We start from the raw sequence: 21,407 nt of genomic DNA, 5'->3' as shown, positions 1-21,407 counted from the left end.
CACACCTTTCTTTGTGAGTTGCCTGAGCTGCACCCACGCTGGCTGCTGTTCAGAGCTGCCGGTGGTCTAGCTGAGCGGCCAGGTGGAAATGGAGTCCGTGTCCATGCAGGGAATTCAAGAATTTTGGTTCCTGTGCTTGTGGGTGGGTCTTGGAGTGTAAAGTAAAAAGCGGAATCTCGGAGTCACATAGTCTACAGTTCACAGTTCAGTTCAGCGTCATATCACATGATCCTTGGGCGGGTTACCTGATGTCTCCAATGTTTGTCCTTCTGTGTGAAACAAAAACAGTACCAATTCCATACAGCTGCTACAAAGACTGAGGTAGTGGACAGAGTGCCCAGGTTTGGTTGAAGATGGTAATGTGGTCAGAATCGGCTCTGTTTCACAGAGCATGTGACTGCAGGTACCAGTTCTGGGGCCCAGTGCTGCTTGCGGGAATGAATGAGTCAGAGTGGATGAATGAAATGTCCCAGGAGCATGAGACTTTCCTTCCACAGTTGCTCCATCAGCCATGAGGTTTGCTTCTCAGGTGCCGTCATCAGCACATAATGCTGCATTCTGGTGCATTCAGTAGATGTTTCTAGATACTGTTTCGTGGTAGCTAAGAGTGGTTTCTGGCTGCCCAGGCTTCGATCTCAGCCCCACCCCTACAAACTGAGCAACAGGAGGCTGTCAGTTACCCTCAAAAGATCTCAGAGACTGATTCATCCAGGGGAAAGAGGCAGTGACAGAATGATGCTGAGAGGCTTGAAGCCATTTAGTAGGAGCCACGTGAGTGGCCCCCATCAGCCGCGAGAGTCATGCTGTCTGTGAGAGAGGAATCACTGTGGCCCAGAGTAGATAAGGAGGATTCCATGTAGTGGATCGTCAAGCCAGGAATGCAGTGAGGTCCCGCTTTATCCATTGACTGGGGGTTTTCTCTTCCACGCTTTTCCAAAGACCTCAATGATAAAAGCTTGCAGGTAAAACTCTGTATAGCATGGCGGAGAATAGAGTCGTTGGTGAACCCAAGGGTGGGTTGCTTTATTTTGGTAGGAGTGGGTAGGGGAAAAGGAAGGTGGATAGGGAGAGAGAAAACAAGTTAGAAGGAAAAGGTAAGGTTGTTGTAAACAGCCTTGACTTATATCCTCCAAAAACACAGGGGCGGAGGAACCCTTGAGGATAGGGGAACCTGGAAAGGGCTCCTGTGCAACCTAATGTAGGCAGTTATAGTTTAGTAAAGAAATATGCAAGCCTCTATGCAATTGATTGTAAAATTAATAGCAGCTACCCTATTACTCTGTTAGATAAATCTCAACTACACATTTGATATGTTCTTTACAACCTGGTGGTGGGGACAGAACAGAGGGTGGATTGAGGAGGAGGGAGAGTAGGCAGAGAAAAGTGAAGTGTCAGAAAGCAGCAAGGAGAGCACAGCGCAGAGCTCATCTCCTGGAGGAACATTCCCATCTGGTGAGCGTTTCGTTTATTGCAAGGTCAGTTTGCATTTGGATAAGGCAAGGCAGAAGGGCACTGATATGGAAGCAGAGGGAAGCCGGCTGCCACTGCCCCCCATTGGCTGAATGAAAGACGGCGGAAGAGGATCACCTGTCCAGCAAGGCTGACAGTCCTGCCTCCTGGGATAAGCAGATTCTCAGCCTGCAGAGTGGCCTAATCAGGGAGGTAGAGTGGCTGCTTTCCGAACTCCCTGCTTCCTGCTCATTTGCCTCATGCATGGAAGATGTAAACTGTGAGAGTTGAAAGCCACACCATGGGAATGCCTTGGTGTCCACCCCACCTTTTGCCAGGGAGCCGAGCACTGGGGGTCCATGTTCCTCACACGAGATCCCCCCATGACCTCCACCTCCCAAGGATTTCAAGCTCCTGTGCACCCCCAGGCCGCCTCTGCACCAAGCAAAGTGACCCACCCCTGCCAGGCGGGGTTGCCTGTTTTAGGAAACTCCCTGCAGCAGCCTAGGCTTGCTGGCGGTGGGATGCCACCTCCGTCTCTCTCCTTGATGAAGGGCTGTCGCAGCTTCCTCATCACCCCCAGACCTCCACATAGATGCCCTGCACCACTGCCTTCTTTCCTTGAAGCAGGCGCCATCCACAAGAGCAAGGCATGGCTTTCTGTGTATTCGGTCCTGACCCCCTCCCCGACAGCTTCATTCAAGAGCCTTCATCCAAAGCTGATCTGAAAACACCTTTAAATTGCCAAGCATCATTGGTCAGCAGCTTCCTAGAGCGGCAGTGAAAGAGATGCACTGGGGGAGGAGAGGAAAAGAGCCAGCATCAATTAGCAAAGAGAAAATTCCCAGTGTCTTGAGAAAATGACTCAGTGCCACACCAGTCAGTCCAGAACGGCCTCTTCTCCGTCTTCAGTTGTTGAGTTGTGATACACTTGCCCCGCGTGCCAGGAGCACTCAGGGTCAGCGTTTGCTGTTCCCTCATCTTGGGCTGAAGAGAGGTGCCCTGTGTGCTTTCAGGGGGTGACACAGAGAGGCTTCAGCCTGAGCTTCTGCACAGTCTTACGAACCACGGAGTTTTAGGGGGGAGCCTGGAGCCAAATTTGAGTAACAGGAATGTCCAACCGGGGCTTGCAGGGCAAACTGTTGTCTGTTCTGCTTTGTTCTTAATAACACTGAAACGGTTTTACCATTAAAGTCCCTTGTTTCATCACATACCAACCCTGGTCTTCGTGGGTCTGAAGTCCCTCCCTCTCTTCCTGCCCTTTCCCACCTTACTGAACCCAAATCAGAAGCATCCCTGGGCATTCTACAGCCGTGTCTGTCCCTGCAAATTAAGTGTGTTTGAAGTCTGCGGGCCACCTTCAGATCTCAGTGGCTGCACCTCCCTCCTTCAATTCGGGTCTCACTCAACCTCGGCTTTCCCCTCTTGCCACAGGTTTTTCCCACTCGGCTTTCACATTTGGGATTGAGAGCCACATCAGCCAGTCCAACATCATTGGGACGCTAGTGCCACCGGCTGCCCTCATCTCCATTCTCCAGAAGGGCCTGCAGTATGTAGAGGCCGAGATCAGTATCAACGAGGTATGTAGCTGCTGGGCCCGGCCCCCAAACAGCAGAGCCCTGGGAAGCTGCAAGAGCTTGGAACACACTGGAAGCTAACATGCATTTCCCTCAGGCATTTGGGATTAATTCCGCGGCAGGGTGCAGTTTCTCATGCCTGTAATCCCAGGACTTTGGGAGGCTGAGGCAGGAAGTCTACTTGACCCCAGGAGTTTGAGACCAGCCTGGACAACATGGTGTAACAGCATTTCTACAAAAAACAATTTTTTAATTAGCCCAGTGTGGTGGTACGCACCGGTAGCCCCAGCTCTCGGGAGGCTGAGGTGACAGGATCAGATCACTTAAGCCTGAGAGGTTGAGGCTGCAGTAAGCTATAATTGCACCAGTACACTCCAGCCTGGGCAACGCAGTGAGACTCCATCTCTAAAATTAAAAAAGAAAAAAAAAAGAGGAAGAAGAAGAAAGTAAGTTGGGTTTTTTTCCACTTTGTGTTAATACCAGTTGTGTGGATACACAGCAGCAAGCTTCCAGTGCCCCTCCCACATGGGTGTGTGTTTTTGACTTAAATGTAGAATCACTGGCTGTTAGCTGATGTAAACACTTACACCGCCACATCTGAAAAAGATGCGGCACATCTTCAGCCGCTCTGGGCTTCGGGGTGGACGTTTGCCTTGCACTTATGCAGACTTGCTGTCTCTTCTTGATTTCTGGAGCAGGTTGGTTAGAGAGGGGCCCCACACATGGTCAGGTGGAATCTGTATTTCAGCAGAACCCGATAGAGGGCATCACCAGAGGCTGCGTCAGGGCAGAGAGGTGATGGCTCTTGTGTTAAGGAGGATCTCAAGGGATGCTTTCATTACCGGGCTCGTTGTAGAGCAGATGGGTTAGGAGGATGGAAAAATAAATGCACATTAAAACTGCGCACTTGGCTTGGAACCCCTCCCACCTTTTACATTGGTCCACAGTGAGCAGTTGTGCCAATTTTATGCCAATTTTGGTTTTAAACCACACACCTCACCCTCTCTTGTGTCCTCCTATTCTGGTCTCATGATTCTGCAGTAAAGAAGATCCCCTTGACTTCTGGGGAATAATGGGATCCACAACCTTACTTGCCACCTTCACCTGAGTCCCTATTTTATTTTTAGAGACTGAGTCTCACACTGTTGCCCAGGCTAGGGTGCAGTGGCACAATCATGGCTTACTGCAGCCTCCACCTCCTGGGCTCAAGTGATCCTCCTGCCTCAGCCTCCCAAAGCACTGGGACCACAGACAGTCCCTGTAACTGATTTCTCAGTCCCCTGCAGCTTCTTTCTCCTCCTCTGATCCAGGCGCGTGATTCTACTGAACTTTTCCATACTGTACCGTCATCCATCCCACCTGGCAGTCACATTCTTCCAGGATTCCCTCTGTCCCATCTTTCTGGGAACTGGTCTCGCCCTTACAAACCTTTCTCCTTCACAGCATGTTACACTGCTTTCTCTTTACCTTTTAAAAAACTCTTTTAGAAAATCACAAAGTAATATATCCTTTTTTCTTTTCTTTTCTTTTTTTTTTTTTTTTTGAGACAGGGTCTCTCTCTGTCACCCAGGTGGAAGTACAATGGTACAGTCATAGCTCACTGCAGCCTCAACCTCCTGGCTCAAAAGATCCTCCTGCCTCAGCCTCCTGAGCAGCTGGAACTTATAGGTACACACCACCACGTCCAGATAATTTTTTTATTTTTTGTAGAGATGAGGTCTTGCTGGTCTTGAACTCCTGGGCTCAAGCGATCCTCCCGCCTTGGCCTCCCAAAGTGCTGGGAGTAGAGGTGTGAGCCGCTGTACCCAGTCCCTGTTTTCTTTCTTGCACTTCTGCCTGCCATTTTTCACAAAGCTGTGGCTTTCGAAACTCCGGTGTTTCTTCCTCTCTTGTGCTCCTTTTTCCCTGGCAAACCCCTTCACACTGTGTGCCCGGGATCTTCCGCTGACTCCTTCTGGCCCTGCCTAATAGTTTCCTCACTGCAAAACACACACGAGTGTATCTAAGAGGACATGTCCCCAAGGTCCAGCCAGCCCTCAGATCTCAAGGTGCCTGTGACTCTGTTTTTCTCTGCTCATTGCCTTCTACCTCTCATCTGTTGAGAAGCCTTCATAGTTGCCTTCCCTCGGCACTCCAGATTCCAGCACTCTAGGGGCTAATGAAAGACTGTCCCATTTGTCACAATGGTTTCTAATCATTGAAAAGTGAGACGCCAGGGGCAGTAGCACACATCTATAATCCCAGCACTTGGGGAAGCCAAGGCAGGAGGGTTGCCTGAGGCCAGAAGTTCTAGACCAGCCTGGCCAATATAATGAGACCCTATCTCTACATAAAATAAAAAAAATTAGCCAGGTGCAGTGGCACATGCTCGTAATCCCAGCTACTTGGAGGCTAAGGCAGGAAGATCAGTTTGGTCCAGGAGTTTGAGGCTGCAGTGAGCCATGACTGTGCCCCTGCACTCCAGCCTGGATGACAGAGCGAGACCCTGTCTCTAAGGAAAAAAAGAGAGAGACAATGTGCCCGCGGAGTTTAAATGAGGACATGTTGTTACTACCTTGGACAGTTACCGCATTTTGTCATGGGCTTGTTCATTTGGGTGTGGACATATGAAGGAGGAAGGGGGTGTGGGAGCGTCTTGACCCATCGGTCACCATTATCCACTCCATGGCCAGAATCAAGGGCCAGGAGTGCCTGAGGAGGTGATGCAGCTAGTTCTTTACATAGCTTGTATTGTTTTCTTTATTTTGAATATTGTCTTGTAATCAGAAATCATCTGGAGTGATGTTTCATTTAGTTGTTCTTCAGCTGAAACCTGAGCCTTTCAGTTCTTCCTCATTTCTGAAGTAATTCAGGTTCAGAGCATATAAACATGTGTTTGCACATCCAGATACAACCCCAAGGCTTATTGAGGTTCACCTGATTCGAATATTTGGCGTGCTTCACAAGGAAAGAACCTCCTGCTGTATTTTTAAACGTGTGTGGAAAGTTTTTCATGGTAAACGGAAATCAGAGAATCAAAGAATGGTCAAAAAAACATGAACCAAAACAAAATGATGTCAATTGTGTCATGGCTATAGTTAGTCTAAGCCTGAACCCAAGGAGTCATTTCAAGTAGCAGCAAGTGCCTATTTTATTAAATCCCATGGACAGATGGACCCAGAATCCAGGCCTAAATGCTGTGTGCATCTCATTTGGGCTCTGCTTCTGAAGCGTTACCCTCCCGTATAATGGATGGTCATTTGCAGAGATTTTGCACAGTCGCGATAGCACGTGGGCAGGCCTTCTCCACCGCAGCACTCAGTATTTGGGGCTGCATGTTCCTCTGTGGTGGGGCCATCCTGGGCACTGTTGGATGTTGAGCAGCATCCCTGGCTCCACCCACCAGATGCCAGGAGCACCTCTCCTCCCTTAGTTGTAACAGCCAAAAAAGTCTCCAGACGTTGCCTAATGCCCCCCAAGGAGTCACAGTCACCCCCCCTCCCCCGCCACGTTGAGAAGCGTGCCATCAGGGATAGCACTTTCTGTCAAGAATAAATGGCCTTTTTGTCCTCAATGCCCCAATTGGGTTTGACACTCAGAACAACCATCACACTTAGTTCTTACCAACAGTTTGTCGTGTCCCCTTCCCTACCCCTTGCCCACCATGGGATCCCTTCACCCCAGACTCCGGGTCCATGCCGCTTCCCCTGTGGCCCCCCGGTTGCTGGGAGCCAGCTGTTTACGCCCCACTTCCCTGTGCTTCTCCTGCCCAGAGAGCAGAGGCCATTCCCAGAGCCCTCACCCACGTGAGCTGACAGCTGTACCTTGGCTTGCTTCCCCCAGGATGGCACAGTGTTCGACGGCCGCCCCATAGAGTCCCTGTCACTGATAGACGCCGTGATGCCCGACGTGGTGCAGACGCGGCAGCAGGCATTCCGAGAGAAGCTCTCTCAGCAGCAAGCCAGTGCGGAGGCGGCAGCAGCTGCGGCCACGGCAGCAGCGACAACAGCCACCACGACCTCAGCCGGCGTTTCCCAGCAAAATCCATCGAAGAACAGAGAGGCCACGGTGAATGGGGAAGAGAACAGAGCACATTCAGTCAGTGAGTGCAGGGGCTCTGGGAGTTCGGTGGGCCTCTCTGGGTTCACTGTTTTCTTCTTGGGCAAATCCAAATGCCTTCTTTAAAACCTGCCTGCTATAAATGTCTTAGAAGCTGCTCTCTAGTGTTTGCTTACAATCTGGCCAGAAGAACTTCCCGTTCCATTTTGTCCATCACAACCCTTGGACCTGACCTTGTTTACCCTCATCTTCAACTTTAGGAAATCGTGCTGCGCTGCTAATCTGAGAACTCTGATGTAACACGTGATTATTGCCCGTGATAAACAAAAGTGTTTCATTCATGCACACCTTTAGTCTCAGCCTCCAGCCTTCCATGTTGAGGGGTTTTGGCCAAATTATGGTATAATTATTGAGCTTGCAGTTCCTGCCAAGGGCACTGGGCCCCAGACACTCGGCATAGGCTTTTTTGGTTTTTGGAAAACCCCAGGACATCAGTCCCTGTTAGGTGATTGCCTGTGAGTATGTGGCCAGTCAGACAGAGAGCCCAAAATTCTATGCAGAGAACCTGCTCCACTTAGACATAGTGCTCTATACACCCGTAGGGACGCCACTTCAGGGTGCAAGTTCAGAGCGAGCATATACGCCGTGCATGGCGCACCGCGTGTGTGCGTGCACTCGCATGTGCAGGTATGCATGTGTGCATATGTATGTTGTACATGTGTATATCTGCATGTCTGCGTGTGTATGTGTCTGTGTGCACGTGTATGCATGCATGTGCGTGTATGTGTGTGTGTGCGTGCGCATGTGCGTATGTGCACGTGCGTTCCTGTGCGTGTGCATGCACGAGTTTGTGTGCGTGTGTGTGCGCGTGCACGCACACCTGTGCATGGTGTAGTGTATGTGCATGTGTGTGTGTGCGTGCATGGTGTAGTGTATGTGCATGTGTGTGTGTGCGTGCATGTGTGTGCACGCACACACACCTGTGCATGGTGTAGTGTATGTATGTGTGTTCTTCCTTATTTGAAAGTTGTTGCCCTCAGAGCAGCCATGCAGCCCAGCAGTCGTTGAAGATCGAGCTGACTATGACGTTGCTGTCTTACCTGGTACGTCTTGGCTCCACAACTTCCTGGTGTGTAGAGAGCCAGCCGGCTGCCTCTGATGAGGCTGCAGCCCGAGCCAAGCCCTGTGACAAGTTACCATCCACAGGCACCAGCTAAAAACTTCTTGGAGAAGCAGATCCAGCATTTAATGGAAGGTTCACAGATTGTTAATAACGTTTCTATTGCAATAGGGTGACAGAAAGGCCACCTGCCTCAGGTAAAAGGAAAAGACCTCCCACCAGCCTTCTGTTGATAAGGTCCACAATTGTGGGGCAGGAAAAGAAGAGTCTGGCCCTCCTCCTCTGTGCATGTTGCCAGTTCACCCTGGTTGAAATTCTGGAACAGCCACCCCAACCCCCTTCTCAAACCCTGCATCTTGTGCCTGACCCACAGCCCAATCTATGGAGACAGGAGCATTGGAAGGCCGCATTTTGATAAGAATGAAAATGCTGGCTGTCACGCCTGCCTGGAGTTACCAGGCCCCCTGCCACTGCGTGGCTGGCTAAGATGCCAGTTTCCCTCTTGCCATTGCCAGGGGCAGTGGGTCTGCCACACGCAGAAAGATGTTTTTCCTCTCTTCCAGCCAGATGACACTTTCAGAGCATGGAAGAAACACCAACATTGAAGAGTCCCATTGTTGTTTGAATCTTTTGTATCAGGCTTCTCGAGCCAAGCAGGACCACCAGGCGTTTTCTTATTTTTTTACATAAATAGCACTCCTACTCAGTGACACGTAACCTAAGATCACATTGCTTCTGTTTCCCAGGTTTTCCACCAGAGCACCTTTACAAAAGACATGACAAAGCATGCTCAGTTCCTCACCGTATTGGGAAACTGTTAACCATGGCTAATTGTTTGATGATCAGGCTATATTGCTGCTTTCTCAGGAGCATAAACCAGGGGCCAGCAAACTTTCTTTACAGGGACAGACAGTAAATGTCCCAGGCTTTGAGGGTCATGCAGTCTCTGTCACAGCTGCTGAAGTCTGTCAGAGTGCAAAAACAGCTGTGAGAGTCAGCTCAGGCTGCCGTAACAAAAGGCCACACACCAGGCTGTTTAAGAATTAGCTCTCACAGTTCTGGAGGCTGGAGGACCAAGATCAAGGTGTGGGCAGGGCTGGTTCCTTTGCGAGGCCTCTCTCCTTGGCTTGTAGAGACTGTCTTCTCTCTATGTCTTCATGTGCTCGTTCCTCTGGTTGTGTCAGTGTCCTGATCTCCTCTTCTCATAAGGACACCAGTCCCATTGGGTTAGGGCCCACCCGTGTGACCTCCTTTTACCCTGCTCACCTTTTCAAAAGCCCCATCTCCAAATACAGCCACATTCTGAGGCCCCTGGAAATTGGGGCTTCAAGATACGAATTTTAGAGAGACATAGTTTAGCCCATAACAGTAGCCATAGACAATTTGAAAACATGGGGAGTGGCTGTGTGCCAGTCACACTTTATTTATGCAGAAGCAGCCAGGGACTAGGTTTGGATCATGGGCTGTAGTTAGCTGGCCCCAGTTATAAAGAATAACTGTCACCCAGGCTGGGGTGCAGTGGCACAATCATAGCTCACTACAGCCTCAACCTCTTGGGCTGAAGTGATCCTCCCACCTCAGCCTCCTGAGTAGCTGGGACTACAGGTGTGCACCACCATGCCTGGCTAATTTCTTGTTGTTGTTGTTTTTATAGAGATGGGGTCTTGCTATGTTGCCCAGGCTGCTGTTGAACTCCTAGTCTCAAGCAGTCCTCCCTCCTCAGCCTCCTGAGGCACTGGGATTTTAGGTGTGAGCCACTGCACTTAGCAAACTGTTTTTATTCCTCAATGAAATTTAGAGACTGTCAAAATATAAAGAAACCTAAAATATTTACTAAATTGCACTAAAGCCACGATTTTGTTACAGTCATCAGAGGTAGGCCAGGCGTGGTGGCTGACGCCTGTAATTCCAGCATTTTGGGAGGCTGGGACAGGTGGATCCCTTGAGGCCAGGAGTTTGAGACCAACCCTGGCAACATGGTGAAACTCCGCCTCTACTAAAAATACAAAACTTAGCCTGGTGTGGTGGCACATGCCTGTAATCCCAGCTGCTTGAGAGGCTGAGGCATGAGAATTGCTTAAACCTGGGAGGTGGAGGTTGCAGTGAGTCAAGATTGTGCCACTGCACTCCAGCCTGGGCGACAGAGCAAGATTCCGTCTCAAAAAAAAAAAAAAAAAAAAAAAAAGAATCATCAGAGGTAGTATTACTTAGTACATAAAAAAAAAGTTTCTGGAAACAAAAGCGCCCTTTAAGTGTGTTTCTCTTGTATTGGTAAGCCACTTGTCTCTTTGTGTTTCTTGTGACAGATAATCACGCGAAGCCAATGGAAATAGATGGAGAGGTTGAGATTCCATCCAGCAAAGCCACAGTCCTTCGGGGCCATGAGTCCGAGGTGTTCATTTGTGCCTGGAATCCTGTCAGTGATTTGCTAGCCTCTGGGTAAGGATGTCAGGATGGGGGCGCTCCAGAGTTGGGGAGATGGGAGATGCGAGCTGCTCACTCTTCTCTAGAGTTCTGTCTTAAGGAACACACACTCCCCTTCTTACCCCAGTGTGTGGGCAGACCGAGGAATGGGTGGTTCTATGAGCCACTTCTCTACGTGTCTCATATTGTGGAGAAGCCGTAGTTCCAAGTCGTTTTCTGCATGCAGTAGTGAGGAACACAACGGCATTTAAATTACCAAATGCAAAGATGGCAAAGAGGGAAACAGGGATCCAGAGGGATGAAAAAGACAGAAGAGCACGTGCTGAAGATGCCCTCTGGCCAGAGAGCAAGCTGTGGAGAGCTTCTTACCCCATTTGAACCAAACACCAGAGGCTCCTGTGTTTTTATTCTGCAGATCCGGAGACTCAACTGCAAGGATATGGAACCTAAATGAGAATAGCAACGGGGGCTCCACCCAGCTCGTGTTGAGGCACTGTATACGAGAAGGGGGCCATGACGTCCCGAGTAACAAAGATGTCACCTCACTGGACTGGAATGTAAGCATCTTCCATCCCCTGGGCACTTTGAAATTGGTAAAATCGGCCAGCCACCAGGCGGGGGCTGCAGCGATGGAACCCATGCAGACATAGGAGGCAGGTGGTCCCGTGTGCTCAGCCCCCACTCTGATGGGCTGCCAGAGAGGTGTTCTTGGCTTCTTTTTTTTTTTTTTGTGACGGAGTCTTGCTCTGTTGCCCAGGCTGGAATGCAGTGGTGTGATCTCAGCTCACTGCAACTTCTGCCTCCTGGGTTCAAGCGATTCTCTTTCCTCAGCTTCCCGAATAGCTGGGATTACAGGCTCGTGCCACCACACCTGGCTAATTTTTGTATTTTTAGTAGAGATGGGGTTTCACCATGTCGACCAGGCTGCTCTCGCACTCCTGACCCAATGTGATCCTCCTGCCTCAGCCTCCCAAAGTGCTGGGATTACAGGCGTGAGCCACTGCCCCCGGCCAGTCTTGGCTTCTGAGAGCTATTAACAAGGCTGCATTTGGCAGGCAGCGAGCTGTGTATTCAGTAGCCGTATCTTTGCATGTGCGCATGCCTTAGCAAAATGAGCCTGTGGCCTCATGGTGGGAAGGTAGGCTGGGAGCCCCAAGGTAGTTCTCCTGGAGAGATACGACGTGCAGCCCCGGAAAGGTGACTCTCCACCTTGGGATTTCAGCACCAGGTGTTCTGTGCATTGACACATGGGATGCACACAGTTTAACTGCTTTGTATTTTCTGCAAGGTCTTACGATCACTTTCAGCATGGTATTTTCAATTCTGTCATTAAAGAACACACAGTGGCAAATGGTTCCAATGTACCGGGATCCTGGGAGAGGCTCTCCGAGCTGCTTCGGTGCTGCCGCTCCTAAGTTGTTTTTGTGGGTTTTTGTCTCTTTCTGGCCCTCAGACCAATGGAACACTCTTGGCTACAGGTTCATGTGACGGTTTTGCAAGAATATGGACGGAAGATGGTGAGTTCTGTGTCCCTCGTGCTGAGGTCGGGTAAGAGGAGCTGCCGAACTTAACCCTTGAGTGAACAGACCATGACATTGAAGTCAACATGTTTGTTTTTACTAACAGGTAACCTGGCCAGCACCTTAGGCCAACATAAAGGCCCCATCTTTGCCTTGAAATGGAACCGAAAGGGGAATTACATTTTGAGTGCTGGTGTAGACAAAGTGAGTATTAGCTGAAAATACATCCCTTTGATCTATAGGTGGTTATATATTTTTAATCTCAGAATAACATCGTGGTTTCTTGGAACTCGTAGGCTTTGTGCTTCCCCTTAAGAAATGAAAATGATTTGTTTAGGCTTTGTTTTTGTGGTTTTGATCTTTCTGTTCATTTGTAACACATCATCTCTTAATACATTCTGCTGTTCTGCAGACCCTTGTGCAAAGCTTCCTTTATTTGAGGTACATGGTTCAGTGGTAGAGAGAGGAAAATCTCCACATTGCATTTGTCAGTTGCTGCTGGAAGGAGCCACGTGGTATGGGGCGTGCCCTGCCTGAACTTTCACCCACTGAGGGGCGAGTGGCACAGGCTGTGTGTGTTCTTCAGGCTTCGGCTTTCCTCGTTTGATAAACTGCTGCTTCCCACCGTAGACTGCAGATTTCTCCGAGCAGGAGTCAGGCAGCCTGGCTACAAGGGCACGCTCTCCCGATGGCCCACGGAGCCAGGTTAGAATTGACTTGCTCTGCACCTGGGCAGGGCTGCAGGGAGACACGGTGGCGTTAAGTCCAGGTGCATCTAAAAGCCGTCAATGGAGTGGCAACCCAAGGGCCGAGTAAGGGGACGCAGACTCCATCCCGGGCCCGAGTCTGATCCAGCCAGCAACCTCGGCCTCTATGCATTTCACTTTCCTCGCTTGTCCAGCGACAAGGCTGGCTGGAGTCATGACCCCAGACAGCCTTCATGGAACAGTTGTGTGTTCCCGAGACTCAGCAGGAATTCTAAGTCATGGCTTTGGAAAAGAAGCATTATCTAGAATGGGGGGGGAAAAAAAAGACGTGTTTTCACATGAATTTGTGTTTCTACAACAACTGGAAACCATGCCTGAATACTGGAGGATGCTCGGGCCTCCACAAAGCTTTGCATTTTGTGATGATTTCAGGATAACTTGAAAACTTACTAGGTCTTGAAGTTCGAGACCAGCCTGGCCAACATGGTGAAACCCAGTCTCTACTAAAAATGCAAAACTTAGCCGGGCATGGTGTCGGGTGCCTGTAATCCCAGCTACTTAGAGACTGAGGCGCGAGAAACTCTTGAACCAGGGAAGCAGAGGAGGTTGCAGTTAGCCGAGATTGCGCCTCTGCACTCCAGCCTAGATCTGGAAGAAGAGTGAGACTCTGTCTCAAAACAAAACAATACAAAAGAAAACCTTACTGAGTCAGAGCTTTCTATTCTTTCTAGTTCTGAAAGTTATTATAAAATGATAGAGTTGGCCGGGCATGGTGGCTCATGCCTGTAATCCCAGCACTTTGGGAGGCCACGGCAGGCGGATCGCCTGAGGTCGGGAGTTCGAGACCAGCCTGACCAACATGGAGAAGCCCCATCTCTACTAAAAATACAAAATTAGCCAGGCGTGGTGGCGCATGCCTGTAATCCCAGCTACTCAGGAGACTGAGGCAGGGGAATCATTTGAACCCGGGAGGTAGAGGTTGCGGTGAGCCAAGATTGCGCCATTGCGCTCCAGCCTGGGCAACAAGAGCAAAACTTCATCTCAAGTAAATAAATAAATAAATAAATAAATAAATAAATAAATAAATAAATAAAATGATAGACTTGACCTCTGAACATCATCCCACTTTGGGAGAAATTGCTAAATGAAATAATTGCATTTGGCAAACTGTGGCCCACACAGGCCAAGTCTGGCTCCTCACCTGTTTTTTAAATTTAAGTAAAGTTGTATTGGGACACAACCACACCCCTTTGCTGAGACTTCTCCATGGTTGCTTTCATGCTACAATGGCAGAGACGAGCAGTTGCAAGAGAGACCAGATGGCCCTCAAAGCCTGAAATGCTACTACCTGACCCTTCACGGAAAAAGTTCGCGGACTCTTGCACTAGGGTACAACTAGGTCAGCAAATCATCCATTCATAGTCGCTCTCTCTCTCTTTTAAGCCAAGAAGCCTTTCAGACTTAGTAGCCTGGTTTATGATATTTTAAAAGCTGAGTTGCTGTGGTTGACACATAAACGTTCTCATGTAGCTACTATCAGATTTTTGCCAAGATGTTCTAATTCAAGTAACATGCATATGCAGCACTTTGCTGTGCATTCAGTAGGCTCTCAGTAATTGCTGCTTGAGTTATTAAAATAACTCATGAAAATGACAGCACTTTTCTTTATCAAGCACTTCACTACTGCATGCATTAACCCATCCGGTACTGCCAAGATAGGAGGCAGGCACAAGTATGATCACTGCCATTCTATAGAGGACGAACTGGAGGCCTGGAGAGGGTTCTTAATTTGCCTAGGGACACACAGCTGGTGCAGAGTGCAGAGGGATGGGAACTCAGGCCCTGGTCACCAGTAACTACTGCCCTTTAACTTCCGTAGAATTCTAAATAGCTGTTTCCTGGCCTCCTTCCTACCTGGAGACTGTTAACATTCATGATTGTTTTTCTCACTGATTATCAGTCTGAACACCACCAGGTGATGGACTGTGTGATCAGTGAAAATGTGTATGTGGAATTATGTTAGTCTCTTGGGCTGGGTACGATCCACCATCATTACTTAAGTCAGCCACAGCAGGAGTGAAAATAACGTCCTTGTACATAACACTCAGGGAGAAAATGTAACTTAGGGGGTGCTGGTGTTGACCAACACAGAGTGACTAAAATATATGTCACGTTCTTCAAATGTTTGCGTAACTGTTTTCTTTTGTCCAATGTACATTTAACATAAACATCAACTAAGAGACCAGTCGCTGATGTAATATGTGAAATGGTATCAGAACTGTGAAAGAGTTTATATATTCTCTGCAGTGTTAGATTTGTTTTTGCATGGCTAAATTAAGAAGAGTTATACCCCAACAAAGAAATGTGAATTGGTCTAGAACTGACCCCAAACCCAGGAGTACCAAGTTTCAAAGACACTCACTGCTTGCTTTCCTCTGAAAATGTCTGCAGTCAACACAAAGTAGAACTCTTTCTTCTTAAAGCAAAATCTTGACATTTTGACTGAGCGTCAGTAACAGAGAGGTGTAAAGTTTCCAATTAAGTTGAAAATTCCAGTTGATGAAGATGTAACTCCAATGCTATTTATTGAGCTGGTTCTCTAAGTATCTTCCTAGCATCAGTAAATTCATAAAAATTCATGATTTCCTTTGCTTTCCAAGGGAGAACTCAACCTTTCTACTTACTGTTAGACCAATACATTGGTGCCTGGCCCCAGTGCAGGCCAATGGCTCTGCCATGTCTAGTGTCCCCAGTTCATGGAGGGATGGGCAGAGGCATTTTCAGAAATGCTCGTCTCTGCAGCCCTTCACTTGGAACAAATGCCACAAAGATCTCTGGAGATGCTTTGTTCCAGGTTTTTCAACAGTTTTCTGCATTTGGGGATGAGGAGGAATTCCTACCAATTTTGGTGGTTCTTGCAAGTATTGGTTAGGGATGCTCTGTCCTTAAACCCATTTATGCCTAGGTTCCATTATCGGAATGCTGAGCATGTGGGAGTTATTTATATCCTACTGCTCAGGGTCATCGCCAAGGTCTGATTGCAAAAATTCAAAAAATTGCAACCTCAGGCGTAAATGAGTTAAGGGAGATGCCAGCATATGTGGCTGATAGGTTCATCAAATGTGGCCATCCGGATTGCTAAGTTTAAAACATGCTGTACTTTAATGATGTCGTATGGGAGAAAAAGAAGGCAAATATCCCAGTAAGGTTTTGATACTGATTACATGTTGAAATGGTAATATTTGGGGGCATATTGGAGTTAAATATAATGGATTGCTAATTAATTTTACCAGTTTCTTTCTTTTTAATGTGGATCCCAGAAAACTGAAACTAGCCCATAAGGCTCACTCTCTATCTCTATTGGACAGTGCCGGTTTATAAGGAGAAGGGCTCGCTGTCTTTGCTTGTATGATAAATGTTTCCAGAGAAAACTTTGCGAGAGTAGTTACTAACTTTTTCCTTTGTTTGCGGAACACAGACAACAATAATTTGGGATGCCCACACAGGAGAAGCCAAACAGCAGTTTCCTTTTCATTCGGGTGAGTTTTTTGTTGTTGTTGTTTGTTTTTTTGTAATTCAAAAATAATAATTCAGGTCGAGCCCAGTGGCTTATGCCTGTAATCCCAGCACTTTGGGAAGCCGAAGCAGGTGGATTGCATGAGCTCAGGAGTTCAAGACCAGCCTGGGCAACATGGCGAAACCCATCACTACAAAAAATACAATAATTAGCCAGGCATGGTGGTCCACACCTGTAGTGCCAGCCACTCGGGAGGTTGAGGTAGGAGGATGGCTTGAGCCCAGGAGATGGAGTTTGCGGTGAGCCAAGATTGCGCCACTGCACTCCATCCTGGGCGGCAGAGCCAGACCCTGTCTCAAAAACTAATAATAATAATAATTCAAAATTAGGCTGGGCACTGTGGCTGATGCCTGTAATTCCAGCACTTTGGAAGGCTGAGACAGGAGGGTCACTTGAGCCCAGGGGTTCTAGACCAGCCTGGACGACAGAGCAAGACCCCATTTCTGCAAAAAATATAAAACATTAGTCGGGTGCTGTGGCACACACCTCTAGTTTTAGCTACCCAGGAGGCTGAGGCAGGAGGATGGCTTGAGCCAGGAAACGAAGGCTGCAGTGAGCTGTGATTGCAGCACTGTATTCTAGCCTAGGTGACAGAATGAGATCCTGAAATACCCCGCTGTGATTGCAGCACTGTATTCTAGCCTAGGTGACAGAATGAGATCCTGAAATACCCCGCTGTGATTGCACCACTGTATTCTAGCCTAGGTGACAGAATGAGATCCTGAAATACCCCGCTGTGATTGCACCACTGTATTCTAGCCTAGGTGACAGAATGAGATCCTGAAATACCCCGCTGTGATTGCACCACTGTATTCTAGCCTAGGTGACAGAATGAGATCCTGAAATACCCCTTAAAGTAACTGAATGCACAGAGTATGGAGCCCAGGGGGCCTCACTGGTCAGAAGGAGACCCATTTTGTGGCAAGCATTGATTGCTCTTAAGGTTTGCAAGATAGAGATGACCTCGGCACCCACCTGCTCGGAGCTCTGAAACACAGCAGTGAGCCAGCCACAGAAGCAGTGCAGGCCCCTTTCTCTTGCTGTTCTAAAGGGATGCTGTTTTGGGGGCTCCCTGAAACCACTCCCAGGACTGGTGCTTTGCTGCAAGGACCCCCAGGACTCAATATACTCACAGCTAAGATTTCTAACAGCACAATAATTTAGTGTAACATTAGCAAAGGGAAACGGTGCACACGGCCAAATCCAGAGTTTCGAAGGCTCCTCTCCCAGTGGACTCTCACAGGCCATGCTGAATTCCAGGAATAATTTGTAACTATGCCTGTGAAGTGTTTTATACCAGGGAAGCTCCATAGAGTCTCAGTGCCCAGAGTTTTTACTGGGGGTTGGCCGTGTAAGCAGCCAGTGCCTAGTACAAGCCAAAACTGCAGACCCCCAGAAGGAAAGCAGGGACACAGCATAAACACACTGTTTGCACAAACAAGTGTTAGCAGAGTGAGCCGCTTGCGTCTGTTAGGGAAGGGTGGGAACTCTCCAGAAATCTAAATTCTCAGTCGCTAGCCAAGGGCCGGCCTTGCAAGCAAGCCTCTGTAGGGAGATCAGCCTCGGGCCTGTGGTGTTAGCACCTTCCTACACAGATGTGTGGCCGCTGCTCTGGACCCAACTACATCCCTTTGTGCACTGGAGCCAGGCCAGGCCACATGCGGCAGCCCAGGGCTCTGGAGTCTGTAGAGATTCCGATTTTCCAGATTCCCACGTGATTCTTCGTGGGTTGTTTTGTTTTTGTTTTTTGTTTGTTTGTTTGTTTGGAGACAAAGTTTTACTCTGTCACCCAGGTTGGAGTGCAGTGCTGCGATCTCAGCTCATTGCAGCCTCTGCCTCCCATGCTCAAGCAATTCTCCCGCCTCAGCCTCCCGAGTAGCTGGGATTACAGGCATGCACCACCACGCCCAGCTAATTTTTGTATTTTTAGTAGAGACGGGGTTTCGCCATGTTGGCCAGGCTGGTCTCAAACTCCTGACCTCAAGTGATCTGCCCACCTCAGTCTTCCAAAATGATTCTTCATTTTCTTTTCCAGCTCCCTCCTCTGTGTAACTCAGTCCTGATGTTAGTCGTGGCCTCTTAAAACAAAGACAGATGGCCACCTGCAGAGCTAACAGACTATTGGAAGTCTTTAGACTGGCTTAGAGTGGACAGAAGTGGGTAGGTGCCACTTCCCGTAAGGGCAAATGTCTGATCCGTCTTGAAGGAATCCCTAAACATGTGGGACGAAAGTTAACTATTGTATCAGCTGTCCCTGGGGCGTTGTCCAGGAGGAGATCTGAGTCTTTCTTGTCATGCAGCTTGGGGTGCTTAAATGATGTTCTGAATGGGAGGGCTAACCCCAACGACCATCCAAGACAGAACAGCCATCGGCGCCTGGGGAGGTCTCCAGGCAGGGGACATGGGCCCTGCAGGAAACAAGACTGTGAACCGAAGGTCCTGTCGAGGCACAATTGTGTCAGATGCATAGGCACCCACGTCTGTTACATTCCATGCAGTACTTCAGCAGGGACTCCTCATACAGGCAGCTCAGAGAGTGAGGGAGACTCAGGACGCTGTTTCTGCTCTGCTGCCCTGGAGAGGGAGAGCCACTCCTGCACAGCTTGGGACCCACACCAAACACACCTCTCAGGGTTGCCAGTGAAATTTGTTACTGCTGTTGCTTTAATTGAACACTGTTGATGAAGGTGCTGAGCATATTAGAGACAAAAGGCTCCAAATGCAGGTAGCACGTGTACTCGGTCCTCCAGAAAGTGTTCTTCACCCCAAAGGGAGACTCCGTACCCATTCCATCTTTCCCTGGCAACTCCACCTACAGCCTGTGATCTGTGTGTCATCTCCATGCCAGACACTTGCTACTCTGTGCTCTAGACTGCAAATCAAAGCAGGTGGCTAGTGAGAATACCCTTCGTAATGGAGTTCCGTCACGTTTGGCTTAAGTGCCAAAACCTACCTTTGTAGGCAGGAAGGATGCTATGACAGGTTCACAGCCCTAGAATACCAGACACGCAGACCCCCGGGGGTGAGGCAGGGATGTCTAATGCAGAAAGCTCTGGCTTCTGTTCTTCAGAGAAAAATATGCCCGAGGTAAACATCAATAAGGTTCCTTTAACACTTGTATCTTAAGAATTCATCTGTAAAGTATTTCAGCAGAAAATAATCTTTCCCAAAGTGTCCCCAGGCCCTATGGAAGGGTTTTCTACCCAGCTGACCCAAGAAGACCACAAACCGCGTTGTTCTGAATTGCGTGAGCTTCTCACCTGTAATCTGGCTGGCCATGAGGTAGACTCAATTCCCGTCGGCAGGTCAGACGTATCTAAGCGTTACTTGCTCTCTTTTTGGTGTCAGTCAGTGTGTTAGAGAACGTTCAAAATGAAGAGAAAGAAGCTTGCTCTTCCAGGTGAAACGCAGCTGGGAAGAGCTGTGAGGAACGCCTTTCTGTGGCCGTGGCAGGTTTGGTGTTTAGTGGGGCGATAGGAGACATTGCCTTTCCCCCCTAGCTTTTCCCCAGTAACACCTCATGGGGGCACCCTTGGTCACCGTCGGCAGGAAGCCTTAGCTCAGAGCCTCGTGGTGGAGTGAAACTCGGCCGCAGAAAGGAATGAGCTATTGATGCACGACAGCCAGGAGAGATCTCAAGGGCATTTTGCCGAGTGACAAAAGCCAGTCTCAAAAGGTTGCATGCTCTGTGCTTTCATTTATGTAACGTTGTCATGATGCTAAAATGATAGAAACCTGGGACCCGTCAGCAGTGTGGGAGTTGAGGAAGCATGTGAGGAGGTTGTGTGCCGATACAGTAGCTGAGGGAGATCTTAGTGGCGACGGAACACTTCTGGGTCTCAATTGCAGCAATACACATCTACCCATGTGATAAAATGACAGCATCCTACAGGCACATTGCACCAGTGTCAACTTGCCAGCGTCGATACAATGCTACAGCTACGCAAAGTGTAACCCTCAGGAGAACCTGGGTGAAAGAGACACAGGACCTCTCTGTTACCTTTGCAGCTTCCTGTAAATCTCTTAGTATTTCAAAAGGGATGTCTGGCTGGGCCCAGAAGAATGAGGGCTATTGAAGCAAACTGGCCTATGTATGGGAGGGAGGGCGCAGAGGCCCCCAGCGTAGCTCAGCCCTGTTACCGGCCATTCACCCACGTGGTTCCAAGCATCGTGGCTACAGGAGCCGACTCAGAGTGGGGCTAACCACCTGAGCACGGGGAGTCTCTTTTTAGACCAGGAATGTCCAATCTTTTGGTTTCCCTGGGCCACATTGAAAGAAGAATTGTCTTGGGCCACACATAAAATACACTAACACTAAAAAAAAAAAAAGAAAACAACTCTTAATGTTTTAAGAGAGTTTACAGATTTGTGTTGGGCCACATTCAAAGCCATCCTGGACCGCGGGTTGAACCAGCTTGCTTTAGATGGAGGAGTCATCAGATGCTGGTCGCCATCTCTTGGACCGCTCGCCAGATTGTCACATTTCCAGGTATATTAATCACATGCCCAAATGCAGAGGCCGGACCAGAAGTTTGCTGTTTAGCTCAGGCGATGTTGTAAACGAGAACCAAGAAAATGCGTCAAGAACCGTGGGGCTGTCATGAAACACGCTGCTGGGGATGGAACAGAAGAGATGATCTCAGATGTGGAAAAGACCATTGCTGACACCCGCGTCCTCCCACCCACACCTTCCGCCTGCGGGGGGAGCTGGATGGGGAAGCGAATGGGGTCCCTGTGCTTAAGGAGGATAAACACATGGAGGCTTGCACCTCTTATTTGAAGACCAAGGAAGAGTAGGGGCAATTGATGGTTAGTATTCAGAGAAAGCTGGATTCTTCCAGTGCTGATTGCCTTTAAGAAGCACACGTGGCTGGGTGCGTTGGCTCATGCCTGTAATCCCAGCACTTTGGGAGGCCAAGGTGGGAGAATCACTTGAGCCCAGGAGTTTGAGACCAGCCAGGGCAACACACCAAAACCCCATCTCTGCCAAAAACA

The 21,407-nt window shown here is 48.9% G+C and overlaps 1 protein-coding gene across 5 annotated transcripts in view; it reads left to right on the top strand.

Annotated features, from left to right (window-relative positions):
• The window catches only part of LOC129025077 (cAMP-dependent protein kinase catalytic subunit PRKX-like), a 306,342-nt gene that overhangs the window by 125,841 nt on the left and 159,094 nt on the right, over positions 1 to 21,407 (top strand). For 4 of the 5 annotated variants that reach the window (XM_063660078.1, XM_063660080.1, XM_063660076.1 and 1 more), the window contains exons 3-9: positions 2,884 to 3,029; positions 6,849 to 7,107; positions 10,491 to 10,623; positions 11,024 to 11,165; positions 12,062 to 12,125; positions 12,235 to 12,332; positions 16,314 to 16,374. In XM_063660078.1, the coding sequence (XP_063516148.1) occupies positions 6,906 to 7,107; positions 10,491 to 10,623; positions 11,024 to 11,165; positions 12,062 to 12,125; positions 12,235 to 12,332; positions 16,314 to 16,374 (700 nt within the window). In that variant the 5' untranslated portion in view covers positions 2,884 to 3,029; positions 6,849 to 6,905. The remainder of the gene's footprint in view (positions 1 to 2,883; positions 3,030 to 6,848; positions 7,108 to 10,490; positions 10,624 to 11,023; positions 11,166 to 12,061; positions 12,126 to 12,234; positions 12,333 to 16,313; positions 16,375 to 21,407) is intronic. The other variant, XM_063660079.1, reaches the window with a different exon arrangement.

Source organism: Pongo pygmaeus, chromosome X (genome assembly GCF_028885625.2).
Source record: "Pongo pygmaeus isolate AG05252 chromosome X, NHGRI_mPonPyg2-v2.0_pri, whole genome shotgun sequence".
Classification (NCBI taxonomy): Eukaryota; Metazoa; Chordata; class Mammalia; order Primates; family Hominidae; genus Pongo; species Pongo pygmaeus.
The sequence above is the reverse complement of the archived record's forward strand: the minus strand, read 5'-3'. Positions and strand labels throughout refer to the sequence as shown.